Here is a 24,953-nt window from a genome sequence, read left to right on the forward strand (position 1 = left end):
TTTTGGACAATTGTGTAATGACATGTATCCATTATTACAGTATCATACAGCATAGCTCCACTGCCCTAAAAATCCTCTGTGCTTAGCCTATTCATCCATCCCTCCCCTCTAACTCATGGCAGCCACTGATCTTTTTACTGTCTCCATAGTTTTGCCTTTTCCAAAATGTTACAAAGTAGGAATCATAGTATGTTGCCTTTTCAGATTGGCTTCTTTCACTTAGGAAGATGCACTTAAGTTTATTCTGTATCTTTTCATGGCTTGATAGCTCATTTCTTTTTGGGGCTGAATAATAATCCATAGTCTGTATGTACCACAGTTTATTTATTCATTCGCCTACTGAAGAACATCTTGGTTGCTTCCAGGTTTTGGCAATTATGAATAAAGCTGCTATAAACATTACATGCAAGTTTTTGTTTGGACATAAATTTTCAATTCCTTTGGAGAAATACCAAGGAGTGTGTATTGCTAGATCATATGGCAAGAGTATGTTTTGTAAGAAACCGCCAAATTGTCTTCCAAAATGACTGTACCATTTTGCATTCCTACCAGCAATGAATTAGAGCATTCATTGTACCACATGCTCATTGTGATGCTTCTTCCTTAAGGAGACCTCATTTGGTGTGGTCAGTGTACTGGATTTTGGACATTTTAATGGGTGTGTGGTGGTATCTCATTGTTGTTTTAATTTGCATTTTCCTGATGACATTTGATGTGAAACATCTTTTCCTATGCTTTTTTGCCATCTGGTATATCTTCTTTGGGGAGGTATCTGTTAGGGCTTTGGCTCAATTTTAAATCAGATCGTACTCTTAATTGTTTGAGTTTTAAGAGTTTTTTGTATATTTTGGATAACCATTCTTTATCTGACATATCTTTTGCAAATATTTTCTCCCAGTCTGTGTCTTATATTTTTATTCTCTTAACAGTGTCTTTTGCAGGGCAGAAGTTTTAAATTTTAATGAAATCCAGCTTATCAATTATTTCTTTTCTAGAATGTGCCTTTGATGTTACATCTAAAAAGTCATTGCCATACCCAAGGTCTTGTGGATGTCTAAATGTTCCAGCACCAATTTTTTAAAAGACGATTTTTTTGCTCTGTTATATTGTCTTTGCTCCTTTTTTTCAAAGATCAGTTGATTATATTTGTGTGCATCTATCTGGGCTTTCTATTCTGTTCTGTTGACATATTTATCTTTTCTTTTGCCAAACCACTATCTTGATTACTATAGCTTTATAGTAAGTCTTGAAGTTGGATAGTGTAAGTTCTCCAACTTTGTTCTTCTCCTTCCATATTGAGTTAGCTATTCTGGGTCTTTTGCCTCTCCATATAAACTTTAGAATCAGTTTGCCAGTATTTACAAAATAACTTGCTGGGATTTTGATTGATATTACATTGAATCTATTGATCAAGTTGGCAAGAACTGACATCTTGAGTCTTCTTATTTGTGGACCACATATTTGGTTATTCTTTTCCTTGTATAGATCTTATACATATTTTGTTATATTTCTAGCTAAGTATCTCATTGTTTTTTTTTTGTGTGTGCTAATGTAAATGATACTGAGTTTTAAATTTCAAATTCTACTTGCTCGTTGCTGCTGTATAGGAAGACTATTGACTTTTTAGTATTAACCTTATATTCTGCAGCCCTGCTGAAATAACTTATTAGTTCCAGGAATCAGAAGATATTATTTTAATTCTACTTGTAATATAGTTTTCCTTATCAATTTGTCCCAAGTCCAGCAATGCCAGCACCCTTTCACAATTCAAATCTGTGCATTACTCCATCTGTATCAAAATTTTCTCTTTCACTCTCTAAGGTGGTCTGAGGACACCATGACAATCACAGTGGTGTATGATAACTCTGAGGCAACAGAGCTCTGTTCAGCTCAGCACCTCTACCTCAAGCCCATAGCAAAATTGATGATCAACATATTGGTCCCAAGGAGTCTAGAACCTATGAAGCCCTTCTCTAACTGGGAAGTTCTTGACCTGCTGAAGAGCCTGATTTTTCCCTGACCAGTTCACCACAGATCGGCTCTCCAAGAGAACAAGGGACTTCATCGAATTTGAGAGTGAGGTTGAAACCCGAAGTTTGGTTCAGATCCTGAAGGCAAAGTTACATGGGAAGATCATCAAACTAAATGGTTTTAAAAAAGACTTAAAAGTAGTGGCTATAGATGCCCAGGGAGAGTGGGAGCACTTCCCCAAGGAAAAAGAGGCCTTGTTAGGTGATGGGGCTGAAGAGCAGGACAATGAGAAGAGCCCAGATTCCATATATTTTGAAGGCTTGCCCTGTAAATGGTTTGTACCTAAAGATTCTAGCGAGAAGAAGCCATGTAAAGAGATCCTTCAGGTAGTCTTTGAAAGTTTTGGGAACATCAAGAATGTGGATATTCCTGTGCTTGACACCTACAGAGAAGTGATGACCGATGGGAGATTTGGGGGTTTTAGCTTTGGCTTGCAGACATTTGAGGCCTTCATACAGTACCAAGAGGCAACTGACTTTGTAAAAGCCATGGAGTCCCTTTGAAGAATGAAACTGATGCTTAAAGGAGATGATGGGAAAGCTCTGGCATGTAACATTAAGGTGAGAAGCAGCCAGAGTTTCTTTTATTTTCCACTGTTCAGGTAATCCTGAGTAAAAGCTAGAAGGAAGCATCTAGGATAAATTTTCTTAGACCCTACTAGGCTCTGATCAATAGCTAATGTATAAAGACTTTCATTATTCTTAGCAAATGGATGTTTAGGAAGAAAAACAATTCTGATTTAACACTCATTCTTGTGCTATCAGGCATGCTGCCAGCTGTGACTTTAAAGTGATTGTTCTTATAATCTGAGGCTCTGTCCCAAATACTTGAGGGCATTAAAGAATTATTCATGGGCCCTATGGAATTATCTCATATGCTTACTGCATTTGACAAGTTGCTGAGAGAGAGGAAGAGAGGAATACATGCAGTTTGAAACCACATGGAGGCCGGTGCAGTGGCTCACGCCTGTAATCCCAGCACTTTGGGAGTCTGAGGCGGGTGGATCGCTTGAGGTCAGGAGTTCAAGACCAGACTGGCCAACGTGGCAAAACCCCATCTCTATTAAAAATACAAAAATTATCCAGGTGTGGTGGCACGCACCTGTAATCGCAGTTACTTGGGAGGCTGAGGCACAAGAATTATTTGAACCTGGGAGGTGGAGGTTGCAGTGAGCTGAGATCATGCCAATGCATGCCAGCCTGAACGACAGAGTGAGACTCTGTCTCAAAACAAACAAACAAAAACCCAACAACAACAACAAAAACAAGACAACACATGGAGAGTAGTTTTTTCCCTCTTTATTTCTAGGTCACAACTTATATTTTCAGGATGTCTCTCAGGCAAACTGCTAAAACATAATCCTAACAAACTTGGATCCTTTACTTTCGAAATCAGCCTGTCTACTTCATCATGTCATCTTGTTGATGTCTGCTTGCTTTGGCATCTCCTTCTTGAAGTCTTAACCCAGCAGTGAAAAAGATGCAACATCCTCCTTTTTCTCTGAATCAGTCTTTAGCATGAATTTGGACTTTCAGCTTCCAGTGTATGAGAGAGAGAGAGAGAGAGAGAGAGAGAGAGAGAGAGAGAGAGAGAGAGAGTGTGTGTGCATGCGTGTATATACGTGTGTATATGTAGCTAGTTATGTTAAAATGTATATTTTAAAGTTATGAGCTATTCAGTCAGACAAATGATATAGCAGATACTATCATGATCACCTCTATACCACCGCTCAGCTGAAAAAATTTAAAATTAGATTGGATGCGATAGCTCGCACCTGTAATCCTAGCACTTTGGGAGTTCAAGGCAGGTGGATCATTTTGAGCTCAGGAGTTTGAGACCAGCCTGGGCAACATAGCAAAACCCTGTCTCTACAAAAAATATAAAAATGAGCCAGGCATGGTGGCTCTCTCCTGTGGTCCCAGCTACTTGGGAGACTGAGGCTGGAAGTTTGCTTGAGCCGGGAAACAGAGGTTACAGTGAGCCGAGATCACGCCACTGCACTCCAGCCTGAGTGACAGAGTGAGAACCTATCTTAAAAAAAAAACAAAAAAAACAAAAAAAACAAAACAAAACAAAACAAAAAAAAAAAAACAAGAATAAATAAATAAATAATAAAACATTACCACAAGATGAGAGACCACCTCCTGCCATCCAGTGTCTGGCTATAATTTTCTTGTTTTTTGGTTAGCCAAATCACAAGAAAATTATAGCCAAACACTGAACAGCAGGAAGTGGTACTCATTCTCGGTCACGTCTCCTTCCCTCCCCTCAGAGCTAACCATGATCATGAATTTGTTGCTTACCATTCTCATACATATGTAAGTAGCTACTTCTGCCTACTTTTATTTTGTAGGCAAGTCTATCTCCATCTAATTTTCACTTTATTTCAAGATTTGAAAAGTTGTTTACTAATCATGATAGATCTTCTCTCTCATCAGGTTACTTTTTGTGCATCTTTGCTCCCCCTGCACCACACACACTTCTATTTTTGTTTCTAATGATTCTTTAAAAAATACATTAACTCATTTGATATTTTTAAGGAACCAGAGGTAATATACTGACATTTCTCAGCCTGTCCCTATGATGGCACTGTGATGCTGCCTATGACCTCAGGTTTTTTTAAAAACAGCTTTATTGAGGTACGATTGACAAGTAAAACTGTATAAAGTTAAGGTGATGATTTGGTATACTTATTCAAGGGTTCTGCCAAAGAAAATTCTCAGGACTACAAGTACTGTTTGGCTGGTGGCTGAGAAGCAGTAGGAATATGAATACTGGGATGCAGAGAGGACGTTTTGAATTCAATTGATTTTGAATTACCATGCACTTTCTTAGTTTTATCTCTCTGACCTGGGACATACCCAGCCAGCCGGCTAACTTTTCTAATGAAACTTTGAATTGTTTTGGAGCAGGTTACGTCTGATACGACCAAGCACTTCAGTGAAGGGCCTATAAGGAGGAGAAATCAGGAAAGGCTAAAATTTCAAGAACTAGAAGAAGAAAGGAAAAAAGAAAAGAGAAGAAGTAGCTGAAAGGTACATAGACCAAATTTAATGACAATTTCTTTTTCTTTTGATATATAGATTAATTCTTTTGGTTAAATGGCTAGACTTAGTAGATAACATTGAGCTAGGGGGCAAGAATTGGAGCAGATTGGAAAATGCCACTGAAGGCTACAGTCTTTCAACTGTGCTGTTACAAAACCGAAATAGCAAAACTGTTGAAAATAGGAGACTTGGGCCAGGCACGGTGGCTCACGCCTGTAATCCCAGCACTTTGGGAGGCCGAGGCGGACAGATCACGAAGTCAGGAGATCAAGACCATCCTGGCCAACATAGTGAAACCCTGTCTCTACTAAAATACAAAAAATTAGCAGGGTATGGTAGTGTGCACCTGTGGTCCTATCTGCTTCGGAGGCTTAGGCAGGAGATTCGCTTGAACCCGAGAGGTAGAGGTTGCAGTGAGCTGAGATTGTGCAACTGCATTTCAGCCTGGTGACAGAGCAAGACTCTGTCTCAAAAAAAAAAAAAAAAAAAAAAAAAAAAAAAAAAAAAAAGGAAACAAGAGACTTCAAAAAAATATGGTTGTCAGGGAGGACAAATGATGAGGAATAATAGAACTAGATAAATTAAGATGTCTGGAAAGAAATGATTAAGAAAAAAAAGGACCATAAACTTTGATAGTGAAATCCTAGCCTACCAAATTCAGAATTTTACCAATTTACCAAATATTATCAAAATTACCTAGCCTACTAATTTAAAATTTTTAAGAATTTAGGTCTGGGTGGAATTTCTTCTATAAAATGGTCAATAAACAAGCTAACTTGTACGCAAGAAGGCGTGGATTGATTGGGAGTATTTTTATTGTTGGCCTAAATTCTGTCTCTGAATTTAAAGAGCCTCCATATTATTTCTTTTCTTTTTCTTTTCTTTTTCTTTTTCTTTTTCCTTTTGAGATACAATCTCACTCTGTTGCCCAGGCTGGAGTGCAGTGGCACGATCTCAGCTCACTGCAACCTCTGCCTCCCAGGTTCAAGCAATTCTCCTGCCTCAGCCTCCCAAGTAGCTAGGACTACAGGTATACGTCACTATGCCCAGATAATTTTTGTATTTTTTTTTTTTTTGAGGCAGGAGGTGGGCCTGTAGATGCAGCTGGGAGAAATTTTTGTATTTTTAGTAGAGACAGGGTTTCACCATGTTGGCCAGGCTGGTCTCGAACTCCTGACCTCAGGTGATCCGCCTACCTCAGCCTCCCAAAGTACTGGGATTACAGGTGTGAGCCACTGTACCCAGCCTCTTTGTATTTATTTATTTAAGTTTATCATTGATGTTCAATTAAGGAGTTTGAGTCTAGAAGGAGCTATTGGATTGCCGAAGGTTGCCAGTCGAGTACAGATGAGCCAAAACTACAAATTTTTGAAAGTTAATTTTACTTCCTGGCCCTTCCTCATGCATGTTTATTCTTTTATTCTTTCATGTAAATTGTAGGCATTCAGAAAAAGAGATAGGCAGGCTTATGCCTGTAGTCCCAGCACTTTGGGAGGTTGAGGTGGGAGGATCACTTGAGGCCAGGAGTTCAAGACCAGCCTGGACAACATGGGAAAACCCTGTCTCTACAAAAATTACAAAAAATAAAAATTAGCCATCTGTAGTGGCACGTGCCTGTAGTCCCAGCTACTCAAGAGGGTGAGGCAGGAGGATCACTTAAGTCTGGGAGTCTGAGGCTATAGTGAACTATGGTCGTGCCACTGCACTCTAACCTGGGTGACAGAGCAAGACTCTGTCTCAAAAAAAAGGGAGATAAAGAATACCCTTCCATGTGTCCCTTACTTTTTTGACCGGCGGGGTGATAGGAATTACTTGAGGTCATGTTTGTGAAAGTTGGCCAGCGCTTGAGCCTAATAAATATAACTATTCCCCCCCGAATCCAGGTTGAATATCCAATTTAGATAATCCTCTGACTTTTGGCTAAGTTCTGACTTAGGTAATTATCCCTTCTTTCCCTTTCTCCATGTTCCTATAAGGGCCTAACTGAGACAGTTTTAATTTTCAGAAAACAGCAGGAAAAAAGCCCGTATTCTTCTAAGCCAGTATGTTTTTCTGATAGTGTGCTGTGTTAAGTAATATGTACCAAGGACCAGTTCTTACCCTGAAGATTTTCCGAGTACTTTGACTCATCTTTATTTGTCGGTGTGAAACCAACTCATAGGTTTTATTCACAAGAAAAAGGAAATAATCACCATGAAAGCTAGATCCTGTGATCCCTGCATGTGGTTTGAGAATGTAGGGGATAAAGTCCCCTCCGTTGAATTCTGTAGCCTTCTTTCTTTGATACTCTTATCTCTGCAGAAGACCTCCTTTACAGCTTCTATTTGACTAAGAAAATGATGTGTCTTTCCCCTTGACTGATGCTTGACAGTGTTTTGTTTTTTATCATAAATTGTCTATGTCAGGCCCTGGGGTTAGCAGTGGTGAATTCCTGGAAGCTGAGATGATCTGTTCTTCCTTGGCAGTGGGAGGGAGGGAGGAGGAGATCAAATGCCTGATAAATACCTTCTGAGTGGCTTAATCTTATTCATTGTCCAGAAAAAAGGTGATTGGCAATGGAAACAGAAGCCTAAAACCAAAGCTAGGTACCTCAAGAGCCGGACTCTTCAGAGGAATGGGAGGAGAGGAAGTACCTAGTGGCTCAGAGGTGAGTTGAGGTACTTGGTTCCTACGGGTACTCCTGAGGAAAATTTCAGGAAGGCTATTGCCGACTTTTTCTTCAAGTTTGGTAGGTACTCACTGTTCTGAGACATTACCTTTGCATTTGAGCAGTGGCCAATTGAAAATTCACTCCATGGAAGACTCACTGCTTCCATTGGGGTTTATTTTAAATAGGCTGACCTCTAACAACCTGGTAGCAGATTTACAAAAGGGATATCCACATTATCTAAAGGAGTTGCATCCCACCTCTTCCATTTAACTCTCTCTCTCTCTCTCTCTCTCTCTCTCTCTCTCTGTCTCTGTCTCTCTCTGTCTTTTCTAAACTTCAGGACAGTATTACCCAGAGCATTTAGCTAGTGTATAGAGTTTTCTAAGTTCCTAACAGATATAACAGAAAAATGCCAGGGGGAAAGAAATGGATGGGGGTGGGTGTTAGGTTTGTAGTCTTCAATTAACTTTACTTGTTGACTCATCTGCAGTAGCTTTGGGAGAGTCTTGAGCCTTGTAACAAGCTCATGATAGTCTTCGTTTTAATCTATTTGATAAGGAATTTCTCACCTCACAGAGCAATTGCTATGTTTGGAGAGTTTCATTTTTGGAAGGTGTTTCTTCCCCTTCCTGACCTCCTAAAGATAGCCAGATTCTGCAGATGTCCTGGATTAAAAGCCAGAAAAGCTACCAAAGTGTTCATTTAAAAATCCATATCTGGTGTTTTAAAGTATGAATAGTAAATGCTGTTAGGATTACGTAGAGTTAATTTTATGTGTATTTGCAATTTTGACCTCTTTCTCATTAGTGTGAACAATCAAACTTAGTGAAATCAGGATCAGAAAAATCTCACATTTACATTGATAATAAGACTAGCTGGATCTCTTTATTTTTCTTAATAATCTCTGAGGGCGACTCCTCCTAAAGAATTTATCTCTTTCAATGTGCGTGGTGTCTGATTCTTGGCCCCATAAATACTTATACCCATTATGCAGTCTCAGGTTCTAATCCCAGGTAGTGTGTAGGCACTGTGCTCTGATGTGTGTCAGGTGTCAGTGGGAGCACAGTACAAAGCCTCCAGAAGGGTGGGGCCTGTGGGCAGCACCTTTCACCTGCTCTGTGGTTATGTAGAGCAGATAGCACCGCAGACATGACTACAGATAGAACCATAGTCACAGCCACATTTGCTCCTTGCTGCCTTGCTTCTTACTGAGCACAGGGAAGTGGGAGGGAAACTTAGAGACAGCCTTACTTGCAGTCCGTAGTAAGAGGCTGGGAGAAAAAGAAAGGCAGTTTATCTTTTATGCTGGTTGACCCTTTTAGATATATATTTCACCTATCAGTCTTTTCTTGTGCTGGGATTTTCTGGGAGGGCTATAGATCATTTCTTATTCCTCTTTGTATCTTTGGCTCCTAGCACAATACCTGGAATAGCAGGCTCATTGATTTTTGAACAAATGAAAAAAGAGTCATGTGCTTTTAAGGCTATGTAAAGTGTGCCTTCTCACATAAGCATTGGCATAGACCTACTCAAAATAGTTCATATTAGACTAAGACATTTAATGTTGCCTTCTATTTCCTCAGTGCAATATTGTTTCTCATTTGGATCTATCCCAGATATTAGAAGTCTCTTCAGAACAATGTCAGAAAGTACAATTTTCTTTGGAATTTTTTAATCTGTTTAGTTTTTCATGTGAGATTTTTAATCTTTTTCTTTGAAGGCATCCACACAGTTTAACCCACAGGAGGTAGACCACATAGACACCAAAACTAATGATTCTCCATTGAACGCTTTGAAAACTCTGGAGGAAGAACACCTCAACACTCTGCATCCTCAAAATCAAGAGGAAATATCGAAATACCAGGTTACCAAGTCAGACAATAAACAAAAACAAAAAATGAAGAAAATAACTAGGGATCACTTACATAAATCTTCCCACTGCCTTAGGGAAGAAAATTTAAGGTGTTCACCTAGAGAACAGAGAACTGGAACATTATTAGGTGATGATGAATATGAATACAATTTGTTTTTTGAGCGTTACTCCTTGGAGATCACGATAATTAAAGGCCAGTCTCTTGAAAATAAAGACCACCACGGTTCTAGTGAATCTGGTTCCAGATTATCTGGGAGAGGCGATGGCAGAAAACTTAAGATCTATGAAACAGATGCATTTTTTTACTATCTTTTCAATTATTATGAAGCTCCACAATATGCTCGTATCTGCCTAGAAACAAGTCCTGCAGCAGGCACACGTCAGTGGCAGAGGGATGTCCAGGCTAAGGGAGATGGATTTCAGATTCGTTTGAGAAAGTGTAGGCATCACTCAATCAATTCCAGCCAAGTGGAAAACCTGGAAAGGGAAAAACAGGTTCAAGAAAATGATTACCCATCAAAAATTTGTACTCAGGATCATGAGCATAAACGAGGAAATGCGGATTATGCTAGAGAATGTACTAATGGGTTTAATACTCATTACCAGGAGACAGCCCATGAAGTTGGTGATCAGCTGTCCCCAACTGATGGAAACAGCTATCTGTTACAAAACACTCGCACTTACCATATTGAAGATTCCAAATCCACAAGGAAAAACCAAGCGTCTCCACCCCAGAGGTCAACAGGCTTAGGTTTACAGTTGACAGATTTCTTAGAGGATATTAGTAGTGATTCTGAATGCTTCAGTGAAACCCTTAGCATAAACAAAGAGGAGGAGGAGGAATCTGTGGCCACATTTAATAGTTTCTCAGAAAAAGAACCTCTTGACACTGACAAAATGATCACTTGCAAACAAGATACATGGTCAAGTCAGCAGACCTGTTTTTCAAAGTGGAAGCGTGATGGTGAGGAAAAATACTCTAATTACAAGTTTAGGACCCCAGGCAGGAAGTTTAGGTATAAACCAAGATGGAGATTTTCATGGCATAGGGGTGAAAGTAATTTCATTAGACATGGAAACAACAATGGCCAAATGAATAAACAACTAGCCCCTCAATACTCGTTTTATAAAGGCTGCTACCAGGAACACAGTTCCTGTTATCTATTAGAGGATGCTACAAGAAAGAAGATGAGGTTTAGTGATAGTACGTTTCACCAGCAAGTGAACTATGGGCCCTCTCAGGTGCCTGTAACATCATTAGGAAGTGCTAGCTCTTTCTATTTTGGTGATTTTCGCAGAAGAAGGACTCCTTGGAAGTCAAATTATAACCAGAATGCAAGACAGTTTAGAGGAGCTAACTATTTCAAGTTCAATTCTAATTATAGCAGATACAATGATCAAGAGCATTTTGACTATGGAAGCTATTCAGAACATAACTATACTGGTCCTTTAAATTTTAAATGTCTTTATGGCCACTTAGGTCAAGAGTATCCGTTTTCACAATAAACATGTTACAAGAAGAAAATTTAAAACCAAATATAGCCATATAATTAACAACTACAGAGCAAGAGAGCAGCATTTAAAAGCTTCAAAACCTGGGTGTTTTATATCTCCAAAGCTTGTCAACACACCTGGAGTCATTTTGACCTATGCTTTAAACTTTGGCAAGAGAAATGATGTTTTCTATTTGACTCTGCTCAAGCTTTTAAATGCTGCTTGATCCAAGGACAGACATTTCTACAGTTCAACTAAAACCTTAATTCTATGCCAGTCAAGGAGCAGATTAACACTGAGAGGGGTTGAGATGGCCCTCTGTGGTTTCTTACTTAGCTATTATAACATCATCATTTAGTATCATTTATCTCCAAAGATGACAACAGTGTATGAAGAACGATCTTTTTACATGTTCTTTGATTTGGTCAGAAACACCGTGTGCAGCAACTAACTTTCCTGAGTTTTATTTAGAAATAATTGTAGATAAAAGAGATAGCAGTTAGAACATAGATTTCTTCGTGACATTAAAGAGTTGCATGAGCACCTACCAAAAGAAAATTGATTTTATTACTACATTTAAATACACAAAGAGTTATCTTTTTCAAGACAAAGTCTTAGAATAAGAATCTAAAAGTGGTCCAGATTGTCCTTTGAAGTTTAAGTGGATAGTATTTAAATCTATTAGCAGGGTTGAGTTTTTTTTTTTTTTTTTTTTTTTTTTTTTTTTTTTTAAGAAGACCATGGCTTTCCATTTTAGAAAAACAGCAGGATTGAAATGATATAACCAGTGGAATTTGCAAAAGGAAATATTAAAAAATTGTGAGGTATTGTTACTTGAAAAGAGGGGATGTGGCAGTATTCTATTTCAGGTTATGTAATCCTTTCACTCAGGGCTTGGTGACCACAGTTTGTAAAAAGTCATTGAATATCCCCCAAACTGCTTTATTTTTTTTAACAACAACAAATAAGTATTTATTGGTCACATTACTTAAATCCAAAAGTAAAGTGGTCTTTGGACAGGATTTGATCTGAGTTCTAGCTGTTTTTCTGTAATTTTCCATTCTAAAGAATCACTAAAGCAAGAATCCAAACAACTTTATTAAGCAGTAACAAGCGCCTCTCTTCTCAATCCTCAGTAATGCCATGGAGTTTTTAGAGTCAAGAGAAAAGCTTATCGTTTTGTAGCTGGGGAAAAATGTGTATGTGTAGAATTTGTAAACTCTTAAGCAATTGATCTTTTTACCTACTAGTTTTTGACTTCATAAATGTTTTTAAATTGAGACATTTTATGGATTCTGGAAAACTTACATCTTACTGCAGTACAGGTTCTATAGAAAGCTCAGCTGATTCATCCTGCCTTACCTTGCATTTAGGACCCCAGGGGCAATAGATTACCTTTTTTTTTTTCTCCAACAAAACTATGCCTGACCTGGTAATTGAAGACATTAATGATATTAGAGACTGTCAGCAACAGGAAAAAGTGATTTTTAATCCACAGAAGCAGTAAAGGGCAAAACTTTGATATGACGTGATTCATTCAAACACTCTTCATCTGATATTCTGTAGAAAAGTACCAGCTGGAAGAGCCAGGTAGAATGCCAGTCACTGTGGTTGTCCAGAATATCACAGTGTGTACTCATAACCAGCCTCTTAAGCAACCTGGTATGTGAAAGGGCTACAAAGTCTTATTTATCTTAAGGAAGAGCCAATTTCATCGATCTCTTCTAATCATAGAGCTGTTAGTACATGCAAGAACTCAGAAATGAATATACCATAGCAGATGATGTTTATTATTATTAATAACCAGTGGATGATGTGTTGGCTCCCTTATGTTCAGTTTCACTTTCAAGCCAGTGACTCTTCCATCAAAACTAGATTTGGCTTGTCAAATCTGAAAAACATTGCTCATGGGGCAAGTGCCTTGACTTTTAATGTTCAAAGTACTGTACAGAATAGCCTTTTAAACTACTAACAGCTTGTATTTTGTCAGGCAACTTTCAGTAAACCAGGTATTATTTTCCTTTGACAGAAACCTGCTTCTTACTTTTTCATGTTTCATGCCATTAAAACAAAGAATATTACAAGATTGTAATGAGAAACAGCTATGCTTGTTTTGAAAAATATCTCTCTTCTGTCACTTGACTTTTCATTGTAGAGTTTTTAGACGTGAAAACAGTTTGCTGCTCAGTAGTCAGACTTAAAAATAAGTTGTAGATTACATGATGTGCAATTTTTATGTGTAATAAAACCGGTGCTAAGTCATTTCTATATAACATTTTTGTCTTGTTTGTTAAATACCATCCTGGGACTTAGAAGAAAGTAAAAATACTGGTTTTATGTTTACATTCTGTATAACCCTAGATTTTTATATGTCTTATGGTGATACATTCTAAATTTGAACCAACTTTTTTGGTGTGTAGGCCTTAAATGAGGAAGATAACATCCTGTACTTTTTAATTGATTGGCTTAGGAGCAAAATAGAACTAAAATATTATAACCACCTTCTTAATTAACGCTGTTATTCTTTGTTGTGCTAAGTGGTGCAAAAGTATTTTCTCACATCTTTTATGTCCTATTCTGTGTCCCTGTGCCCTAAAGTTCACAGGGATGTGAACTTTAAACTTTGTGTTTTAAGTAGGTATTTTCATGTATGGGTTGCTGGTAGTAATGTAAAAAAGCTAAAAATATGTCAGTGTGTTTAAATATCTCAGGTAGAAAGCCATGTAACCTGGTAATTTTGAAAATAAGAACCAAATAAACATATTTTTACTTGTTGCAAACTGTTTAAAATATTTATTTTTAAATAAATGCTGGTAGAAAGTTTTGGGGAAAGTTTCTACTTACAGTATGCTATTTTGCACTAATATTGCTGATCTCTTTTCTCATTTGCATTGTTAGAGAAATAATACATATTTAATTTTCAGATATATTAAAAATAAAATTATAGTGAATATTCTTTGTTCATTTATCACATGTATTGACTAGCATCTTGCACATACACAATAACATTTTCTGTGGAAATACAGATGCCTAATTTTAGTATCATTTCTATGCAACTTTTCCCATTTTGTGGAAACTGACATTGTCAGAGTTCATAGGACACCACATTTTATCAGTGCTAATAAGAAGTAGCAAAATTGACTCCATGGAATTTCATCTGATTCCTTCGGCCCCAGGTGGAAGTGTTAAAGTTATACAGTATCAAAAAATATTTGTGGGTTTGTGATGGGGAGTCTAGTCAGAGAAGCTAGGGTCCTCAATAATCAGTCTTTGACCATTCAAGAGTTAACTCTATTTTCACGTGAAATATATAGAAAACTGCCTGTAAGTATTATAAACAAAGGCAGACTGTACCTTGGAGTAAAACCTGGGCACTTTAGAGCTGAAAGGGTCTTTGTTGGGTTCAAAGAGCTCTTTCCGAAACAGCAAGAAATGTATGGATGCTTGTTCTTGATCTAGGATTTGCATAAATTTGGCCCTCTGAAGCAAGGTGAATGTTACATTATGCAGGGAAGCCAGATAGGCAGATACTGAAAACATATAGTGAATGCTGCTTATGAACTACAGATGCTGGTACTGTGAAGTCTCTGCAGCTGGTAGGATGATAGCAGGTGGGGAGCAAACCAGATGTTAACACCTTCCTCCTTCACTGGACATGTGGTAGTTGTAACAACTACCCCTGGACACCAACATCTTCTTGAATGGCAGCGCCTTTTACATGAATATGGCTTATATGATAGCTGGATTTGAGAATTTTTTAGATCAAAGTCCTGCCTTATAGCAATATTCACTTACAAGTAACCAACACAATGTTGATTCAGCTTGGAATGGAGGAGAATCAGGTTATTGTGAGTGAAGTTTTAATGAAGCTCTAGATCACGGGTGTCCAATCTCTTTGCTTCCCTGGATCACACTGGAAGAATTGTCTTGGGCCACACATAAAATATACTAACGACAGCCAATGAGCGAAAAAAGAAAAAAAAAATTCTCATGTTTTAAGAAAGTTTACAAATTTGTGTTGGGCTGCATTCAAAGCTGTCCTGGGCCACATGCAGCCCATGGGCCATGGGTTGGACAAGCTTGCTCTAGGTATTTTCCTCTTGGCAGCAGACAAGCCTGTTTAATTTTGCAAAATGAGTAGCCTGATCTTCGCATGCACATGAGATTTTAGGCTGCAAAGGTGGGCCCAACTTCTCTCTCCAACTCCTTCTCCAAAGCATAAGGCATAGCAAGTTACATGGTACAAAACAGGCACTCAGACATTTGGTGAATGAAACCCAGTGGGGGAAAAAAAAGCACATTAAAAAAAACTCACCTCACAAGTACATGCAATGTGATTTGATAACATGAAAAATGGAAATTTCTTTGGTTCAGGGAGTGTATCTCTTGTAAGAAAACTCTGCCAATGTTAACATTAAAATGACAAAACACTAATAGGTTGTCTTCATTTATGCAACTGACTGCATATGCAAATCTGTTATCCTTCTTTTGACATGAGGTGAATTAACTTTGTTACTATAAGGATTCCTGATACTTTCCTGATCAGACAATACATGAACATAACAAAACCCCAAAACCCTTCCTTAGCACTTGGCAATGACAATGCCTTCAGTAACATTACTTAAGAACCTTGCTATAGACTTCAAGGTGGAGGTCTGCCATTTACAGTTTAGAAAGTTCTGATTTAGGCAAATTTTGACAAGTCACCAAAAAAAGCAATTCACTATTTCTTAACAGGACAAGCTGGCATTTGGTTTGTGGTGTAAGGTATCCATGAAATTTTGCTGCTGCTTTTGGAATACAAAAACTCTGCACTCAAAAGTAAAACTGGATTTTAGGCCACAGTAAAATGATTGAATCAGATTCCCTAGAATAAAGTTTTTAAAATAATTTAAATAAGTCACCACACTATAGTGGGTAAAACCATTTTTATTAACTGACCAAAGCACATCATTTTGTTTTCTGATTTGAGGGAAAATCATTAAACACAGTTCACAAGAAAATACAACGACTATTTAACTACAATTACAAGAGTTTGAAATCTCACTAGTTGTTCACATAATACTTTTACAAATTCATACAACTGTATAGTCTACTTAAGCATAGTGTTAATCAAAAGAGCAATATCAAAGACGAGACACTTGACTACTACTTTTGCAGTGGGTGTAGTTTTATAACAACAACAAATGTTACCTTATGAATATGTTTTACTTTAAAAACCACTTGGCTAATGACTGTACTGTTTCCTTGTGGTTCAGGGGTGCGCATGAAGGCTCTCAGGAGAGCAAACACCTATTCCTATTCTGTATGTCCCTCTCTCATTTTCACATGAGAATAACCAATTGAGTAAAATAACCAAATAACCATTGCCCCACCATGAACATGAGGCTTGAGAAGACAGTCCTACAATCTTCATCATATATTTAGGTTTTTAGGCCAGCAAGCTTTTTACCAAAGCCTTCTTTTGACTGTTCAGATCCTATTTTAATGCTAACTATATGCTACTGTGTGTGTGATGGTGTCTGAGTGTCTATGTGAGGGCAAGGACAACAATGCAGTCCAGAAACACAGTAAATATGCTTTTTTGCAGCTGAGCTCTGTTTTGATATTTCATTTTGTTGCTGGACAGCTTTTTAATCAATACCAAAGTCTTTGGAACACTGCAGATTTGCTTTAGAGGTAGATAAAACAGAAATCATGCAGTTAAGTCAATTGAGAGAAAAAAAGGTTTTGCTGTCTTTAGAGAACATCATGACTAAAAGTTGATCCTTTGCTCTCGGTGCACATCGCAGATTTTTACCTGTTTTGGGAAATACCCAAGTCTTCCTTGTCTCTCAGGAAAAACACATTTAAATTCATCCTGTACTAACTACAAGTAGAAGAAAAACAGTATTAACATGTGTATTACAGCACTTCAGTTCACTTCCTGGATTTGTGACACACAAACACATCATGCATTCTAAGACGAAGTTAATTTTATTAGTGTCACTAGTGATGTTAATTTAAAAACGTATAGCAAGTGTTTAAAACTTTTCTAAATATTGTAATCACTATGTTTTAAAGACAGAGTGGACTGTTACAAATGATTTTGCAAAATACAAAAATAGATATACTTCCACTGAATGCTTTAATCGTTTTTCCGAGCACTCTCATCTTTTGGTTCTTCCTCATCTGAGTACACAGTGGGCTCCTCCCCCTCCTTCAGCAGTTTGCCCACGTGATGATACTTGACTGGAGGTAGAGAAGAAAACACAAATGGTCATTCTCATTCTTTCTAAAACATCATTACCACATTTCACTTTAAAGCATTTATTAGAGGCCTACAATATACTCAGCAGTCTGTCGGGCTTCCTGAAGGAGACAGAGGTGGTTTATACCACTGTCCTTGCCAACAGGGAATTCGTTTTGTACAGAATACAGACATATAAAACAGGTGACAATGTCTGGCAAGAGTGTGTAAGGTAATATCGAAATGAGTTGTTTGTGTGTAGAGAATGTTTAGAAGAACAAGGGCATGTTATAAGTTTGTTAGAAGGGTTATAGAACACTTCATGGAAGGAGGATATATTTTGGAAAAATGTAAAGAAGGATTTAGGGAGCGAGTTCCAGAAAATGAAAATACCATGTACAAATGCATACAGGTGAGACACCGTATCTGGAAAGCAATAAAGAGACAAAAGTTGGCAGGAGTAGAGTTAACATTTAGAAGTTAGTAGGAGATAAGATTGGCTAAGTAGTGTGGGGAAATGTTATGAAAGATCTGAAAAGCCAGCCTGAGGAGTTTGGACTTACCGGTGGCAAAGGGCACTGAAGGTTTAGAAGTGAAGGAATGACAAAGTAAAATGGTGCTTTAACAATAGTATCAATGTGATGCATAGGGCAGATTTCAGTAAGGAGAGACTGGGAACAGGATGATCTGGAGGCTAGTGTGCAGATCCAGGTACAAAGGAACCAGAGCCAGGAACAGGGTGGTGTCCAGGGGAGTGGAAAGGGAAGGATGTGTACTTTGCAAGAAAACTGGAAGAATTAGTTAATTAAGTGAAAACGAGCTCCCATAGACCAAAATGGGAACTCTGTGGAGGGAGCCATTCTGGAGGACCACATGACAGGAGATCTACAACATGGAATGGGCAAGTGAAGTCAGGATTGGCAAGAAAAAAAAAAAAGGTTTCCCCAGAAATCTTTCAAAAAGCAAGTTCAATCCTATTGTGGGGATAGAGGCCATATCGTAGGGAGAAGGAAGTTGTAGAGAGGAAATGAAGCAGTAGTTAGCAACAAAAACTTATAAGAAGTTTGTTTGACAGTGAAGGGAAGGAAAAATAGTCTCATAGATGAAGAGGATAGCAGGAGACAGAATGTTTTTCCCAGCACAGAGAAAAACCTATGGGTGGCTAAAGGGAGTGGTAAAGGAGCCAGGATATGACTGGAGGTGTCAGAGAAAACAGATGTAAGGGTGCAAACCAGCATACAAAAGACTTGAGATGGCATCAGGAAACCTCCATATCACTGTAGCCAAACCAATGCAGGGTTGATCATCTGAATATCCGAAGCCAAGAGTCTCCTATTCCTGAATATGAGTAGGAATTAGAGGAGTAACCAACCTGTCTAACCAGGTAACTAAAGCTGCTTTTGTGTGAAATAACCGTCAGGAACAAGTGGAACTGTACAAGTCAAATAAAAGTCAGGTGGTGCCTGTGAAACCTGCCTTAAGGGGAATCCACACCAGCTTTGAGTGTAGCTGAGGCGTCAAGAAAGCAACTGGGGCCAGCATTAAAGTGGAAAAGAAAATCACACTTTTTCTCCCATTGATGAAGACAAACCCTAGAAAACAGCTTTGTAAGTTATACACTACAATTCATTGGTTTCACATAGAAGACTAATTACAAAGGCATCCTTATGATGCCAAAAATTAGGGACTATATTAGGTAACTGAACTATGTTTTCCAAAGTATAAAGATTTGCCTCTAGACTTGGAAGTGACACTTAGCCTGCTTGAGACCCAAACTCAAAGGCAGAGACACATCTGGCTAATTATTAATCCAGAACTCTCTCTGAAGTCAGCATTATTTGCAAACAAAATGGTTGGACAGAGCCAAGACAGCATGTAATAGTTAACCGATTATAGAGAACACACATAGAAAACTGTATTTTAAATGAAAAATCTTCAAATAAATGCTTGTAGTCTTTATATACTATTTCATAAAATCTGGGAAAGACTCTTATTCAAATTCTTGGCAGTGAAATATTGCTAGAGTGATAATTAAATAGATTTGACAGAAGCCAATTCCTGAATTCTCCAAATCTGAACTTAACCCCTCATTCCTACTTTTCTCCAAAGACCTAGGCCCATAGCATAAGCCAGAAACAAGCATCTCCTTTTTATTTTCTTTTTAAAAATGCAGACACCATTGTTGCTGGGCACATTATAAGCATCATTTGTAGATGAGGCCTATAGTTAGGCTCAATTAGATTCAAAGAGAAGCTGTTTCACAGAATACAAGTCTCCCATTCTTCAACAGAGATGTGGGCTGCTTTTAAACGGCAAGCTCTACAAGAGAGGGCTTATGAAAATCCCTTTCTGTAGCCAAGATGGCCACTGTCCTTTCCCTGACACACCAAGCACCAAATCCTCATGTGGAATCTACACAAATCTCTCAAAATTTTAAAAATCAAAATCAGAAACCCAAGTTTCCATAGAGAACTAGCTAAAAACTGGTATGCAATCACAGCAAGTGACTCAGCACTGCTACAATTACTTCAAGCCATGAACTTGATCTGTCCAAGATTAAGGAGCCTATCAAAATGCACCAAGTTTTAGGTTGCTTAGTAATAACTATTGTCCTGCCATGAATCCCCATTACCGGTAGAAATTTGACCCAGGTACAATTTTAAAAATGCTTACAAGTGAACTGAGACTCCCAGTCACTCAGAGTCTCCTGCTGGGCAGCAGTGAGGTCAGAAAGGTCATCATACTCATCCTTCAGTGCTTCCTTATCCAGGCAAAATGTGGCAAGGCCCCTGGACGCATCTCTTCCAGCAAAGACCCCATACGGACCCTCTTCAAAAACAAAACAAAACAAAACAAAACAAAACAAAACAAAACAAAACCAAAGATCAATTCTTTATTAGACCATCGATTTCTCTGTGATTTATACACAGAAAATGGCTTCCCTATTCATCAATATAGCCCCATTTTTGAATTTCAAATTCCATTCAGAAACCATAGTGATGTTGATATTTTGATCACTATGTAGGAGACACAGAAAGACCTGTTGTCATTAAACTTTTAAATAACTAAAAGTAAATCAAACTGCTATACATTTGTGTCAGTCACCTGTGGTTTTCAAACAGCTAGTAGAAGTCATATGTGGCTAGTGATCTCTTGGGAAGTGGTAGTAGGCAATCATATAAGATAATACTGAGTTCATGGGTTAGAATTCAACTTTAGAACATTGAACTGGGAGCCTGACTCTTCTAGGCACTTTGGGCTACACCAATGAGAGTTATGGTTTCTTAAGATAATACGCACTGATGTGTACATGAAAACACATTTCCTTATAAATATATTCTGATATGTTTTAAAGAATCAAAGGTATCTCATAGAGATCTTTGGTTGTAAGGTTCAATTAAACATTAACTCATGGCATCTGCAGAGAATCATTTTATAAGAGTATCAGTGGTTCAAAAATCTATCCACATTACATAACCTTCACTGTCAATAAATAAGAGATAACACAGAGATTAGTCTTCATTATCTGTTTTTGGTAGGCTTGAGAAGACTGTGAAAATATTAAAATCTTCATGGAAAAGAGGCTGAGTCAATACTGCAAAGTAACTCTATAAAACTCAGAATGCTATTATTTGTGATATTATACTGAACTTTTGTCTAAGAGAGCAGAGAATCATTCCGTAGGTACACAAAGTGGATATTTAGACTTATTTAAATATTGCACAACTACATGAAGAGAATCCAGTGTACTTTAAACAGTGTGTTATTTCCCCCAAGGCAGATTGAATAGCAGCCCTGACATTAAAAAGTTTGTAGGTAAACACTGTGCCAAATATGAGAATAGGTCAAGTTTCAATATGGCCTGGTCACCTGAAACCTCAATACACTCAGAAATTTTTTACAAATTAGGTAAATGTTATGACTTTTAAATGCAATTAAAATTCCAAAGAAAAATACCTATTTTTAATCATTACATGCTGCCATATCCACTAGAGGAGGTAAAAAAATTCCCACATTTTTCTTAAATGTATACCTCTAGTGGAAATGGCAGCACCTAGTACTTGAGAATAGGCAAACGTAATGGTTTGAAGCTCATCATTTCAGAAATTATGGTCATTGGCTTGGTAGAGTGAGTCTTTACTAAGCAAACCTCACAGAATATTTAAACAAGGTCTAGTGGGAACATTAAAAGTCTTTTAAAAAAATACATATTATTCGGCTCAATGTATATTCACTAGGATGCAAGCAGAAATTCGTGTCTCTTTTGCACACTGCTATATTCCCATATCTACAACAGTACCTTGCACAGAGTTAACAGGCACTAGCATGACTGCTTTTTAGGAATCTTTTACAACATGAAGCATCACTTCCTACCATGATGTCACGTAGTCATGGGCTCACTGAATGACGGTGCAAGATAGAGACAGAGATCTCACAATAGGCGATCTTTATTACTTTTCAGAGAGAAAACTAAGGCTCAGAGAGAACAATGCTTTGGACAAGGTCACACAACTAGTAATGACCCAATCAGGACTAGAACGCAGGTGCCCTGACTCCTAGCTTTGTGCTCTGTGTGCAGGCTGACATTCCTCTCAATGACTCTGCAAACTAGTCATGATGATGCCTCACGTACATGTTTTTACTGCCTTATGGTTGTGTTTAATATTAACAGGTATTTACATGATTATGTTTATTGATAAAGCATCTATGTGTGCTACTCTAAGTGACAAATAATATGTGTCGTTTGGTTTTCAAATTATTTTGACAGTTACATGCCTACAGAAAGCAGGTATTCTAAAATATCCACAGGCTCAGTGTGGTGGCTCACGCCTGTAATCCGAGCACTTTGAGAGTTGGAGGTGGAAGGATCGCTTGAGCCCAGGAGTTTGAGACCAGCCTGGGCAACACGGGAGCAAGATCCTATCTCTAAAAAATAAATTTGTCTCTAAAAAAAGAAAGAAAATGTCTGCAAGAAAAAAACTAAATGAGTGAGTTCCTTACCCTTAACACATCTTATTTTGATCAGTTGGACTGCGAGATTAACCTGAACACCCTCTAAGATCCCTGTGTTTAGAGTCCATATTGGAGGATCAAAAACCTCTTCTCCCTCCTCCCCACGTATTCTATAAAGCAGGACTTTGCAAGCCCGGCTGCTTTTCAAATTCACCTGGGGAAGCATGTTAAAATGCAGACTCCTGGACCATCCTGAGACTCAACTGCATCTCTAAGTCATCTGCGGTTAGACTGGGAATCTGTATTTTTCCTCAGATGCATCAGGTGATTCTGATACGCAACCAGGTTTGCAAAAACCTCACCTCTAAGGAACCGCCTGCCTCCTCCGACAGCTCAGCAGTGCCGCAGTTACCCATTCTTCATTTCCCTCTGATTCCCCCCACCCAGCAGTCTTCATAGCTCTACTCCTTTTGTTTCTCGGTATCCTCCCACTTCTCCCTCCCTCCATTTTAATTTTTTTTTTTTTTTTTTTGGCTTCTAATCCTCTCTTCTGCTACAGACTAAATACCATATTACCTTAAAAGCTTGCCGTGTTACCATTGTCCACCACGTTCAGCCTTTATTCCTCTCTCAACCAGTCCCCTTCCTCCTTGTTCACTTTCCAGCATTTCCCCATCTGCCCACACACAGCACATGCCACACACATACCTGACGCATGACACATTTCAAATGCGCGTGCACACACACCACACACACCCCTGATAAATCACATACACTAAACACGCACACACCGCGCATGCACACTTCGCGAGTGCACACACACATCACCATCCACCAGGCACAATGCTTTTACCTGCTGTTAATCCTATCTCTGCGTTTTCTCCCACACACTCACATTCGGAATCTACTCCCGGCGGCATTGGCCTTCCAGTCTTCTCTGGCTCTGGCCCTTCTCTCACTCCCGCCCTCTCCTCATCTCTCCCTCATTTCCCCTCCTAGAACCCGACACTACCCCCTCCTCCTTCCAGGAATCCTCAAGCCCAAGACCTGCGGAAACGCCCCCAACAGCCTTGGCTTTGATGTGCTCCCCCCACAACGCCTTCGAGCTTTGCAGTCCCAGCCACCCCCAGCTTAAGCGCCTCAGCCTTCTTTCTCCAACCCCCTCCCAGCGCTGTCAGCGCGGGCCGGGGATCTGCGTCCCCGACTGGCCCGCAGCCCCTCTAGAGCGCCTCTTATCCCCTGCCCGCCCCGGGAGCCTCCCAGCTCTCCGACCGCCCGCCTTCCCTAGCTCGCCGCCATTCCTCCCTCAGCTCAGGGGCGCCCCGCTCCCGCCTCGCCTCTCTCCCGCCCAGCCCCGTGCCGGGGGCCCCCTTCTTTTGTCTCCGGGGCCCCCTAGCTGGCCGACGTACCGGGCCCATAGAACTTGCGGCCTTTGGTCACGTCGAACACCTTGCCGTTGATGGCCATCAGTATGCGCGGGTCCTGGACGCCGTCGAAGCGCCGCAGCTCGGCAGGGGTGAAGTCGCGCCGCTTAAGGCGGGGCAGCGGGGGCGGCTCGTCGTCGTCGCTATCGCCGCTGGCCGCTGGCTGGTCCCCGCGCACGATCTTGTAGAGCAGGAAGATGCAGAGGCCAAGCAGCAGCAGGTTGAGCGGCGACGTGAAAATCTCGTGCAGCAGCCCGCCGTTCTCCAGCTCGCTCGGGTCGGCGCCCGTCGCTACCACATCCTCGGCAGCCATGATCTCTGGAGCAAAGGTTGGGCCGAGCTAGGCAGGGCTCCGGAACTCGCCGCTTTCTCCTCCCTCTGAGCGAGCGAGTGGCGCGCGGGGTTCGGCGGCGGCCTAAGACTAGCCGGGGAGGAGGCGGGGCCGGAGGGGCGGAGCCTCCAAGCCCCGCCTCCCCCCGAGGCCACCTAAGCGCCCCGCCCTGCTCCGTTCCGCTGGGCCGCCCTCAGGTCCCCCACAAAGCCTCTGGAGTCCGGCGCCGGTGCCCCGCGGCCGCGCAGTGCCCGCCTCAGTTCTACCTGGGAGGCCCCAGCCGAGCCTCACGCCATTCTCCCGCCATCCTCTAGCTGAGCGCGACGTACGCGCTGCCCTCCTCGGCACCCCGTTTTTCCTCCTCGCAGACCGACCCGCTGGGAGAGCCTCTGCTTTGCCCGGCTCTGTGCGAGCGCCCCTCCGCCACCTGATGCGCGCCAGACACCGACTCCATTTCTCTTGCTGCAGGCTTTTCCTTGCTTCCATTCCACAGCCCCTCATCTTCCCCCGGCCGTTCCCGGGCCCTCAAAGCTGTCTTAGGAGACAGGAAACTCATTCTTGGAACTCCATTTTCTATCTCAGAGCCCTACATGACTCACTTTCACCTTGGAAACCCCCGTTCGCTCTCCTTGATGGCCCTTCCCCAATTCTCCCCCAGATGCTGTGGGACCCACTCCCCCGGGATAGCTAAAGTCAGTGCAAATCTCTCCCTCTTATCTGCGACAACGAATCGGATCGCCCAGTTAACTTTGGGTTTGTTCTCCGAAAAACCCTTTTGCAATTATTGATTTGCTCAGTCATCAGGCATCAGCAAGCAACGTTCTCTTGTTGCTCTTTTTTTCCTCCTCAGGATAATGTGCAAAGTTTCTTTGTTTGGCAGCGTTCTTCTTGGACTCTGTCAGGCTACCCTTAACAGTCACA

At 40.1% G+C, this 24,953-nt stretch overlaps 2 protein-coding genes across 2 annotated transcripts; one reads left to right on the plus strand and one right to left on the minus strand.

The window, feature by feature from the left end:
- Positions 1-1,837: 1,837 nt before the first annotated feature.
- Positions 1,838-5,063, plus strand: LOC141582727 (A-kinase anchor protein 17B-like). The gene is given in 3 exon segments (XM_074391577.1): positions 1,838-2,011; positions 2,013-2,591; positions 4,944-5,063. Coding segments are annotated over 3 exon segments (873 nt in total).
- Positions 5,064-16,006: 10,943 nt separating this feature from the next.
- On the minus strand, positions 16,007-24,122 carry PGRMC1 (progesterone receptor membrane component 1). Its single transcript, XM_003931068.4, has 3 exons — positions 23,687-24,122; positions 19,998-20,153; positions 16,007-17,326 (listed from the first exon to the last, which is right to left on the minus strand). The coding sequence occupies exons 1-3, from the start codon at positions 24,012-24,014 to the stop codon at positions 17,223-17,225; spliced, it is 588 nt and encodes a 195-aa protein (XP_003931117.1). The 5' UTR covers positions 24,015-24,122; the 3' UTR covers positions 16,007-17,222.
- Positions 24,123-24,953: the final 831 nt, after the last annotated feature.

This window comes from Saimiri boliviensis, chromosome X, assembly GCF_048565385.1.
Source record: "Saimiri boliviensis isolate mSaiBol1 chromosome X, mSaiBol1.pri, whole genome shotgun sequence".
Lineage (NCBI taxonomy): Eukaryota > Metazoa > Chordata > Mammalia > Primates > Cebidae > Saimiri > Saimiri boliviensis.

Coding starts and splice junctions, on each gene's coding strand:
- PGRMC1 (XM_003931068.4), bottom strand. CDS start 24,014: ATGGCTGCCGAGGATGTGGTAGCGACGGGCGCCGACCCGAGCGAGCTG. Junction 20,154..23,686: donor CCGCAAGTTCTATGGGCCCG/GTACGTCGGCCA, acceptor TTGTTTTTGAAG/AGGGTCCGTATGGGGTCTTT. Junction 17,327..19,997: donor CTGGGAGTCTCAGTTCACTT/GTAAGCATTTTT, acceptor CTCTACCTCCAG/TCAAGTATCATCACGTGGGC.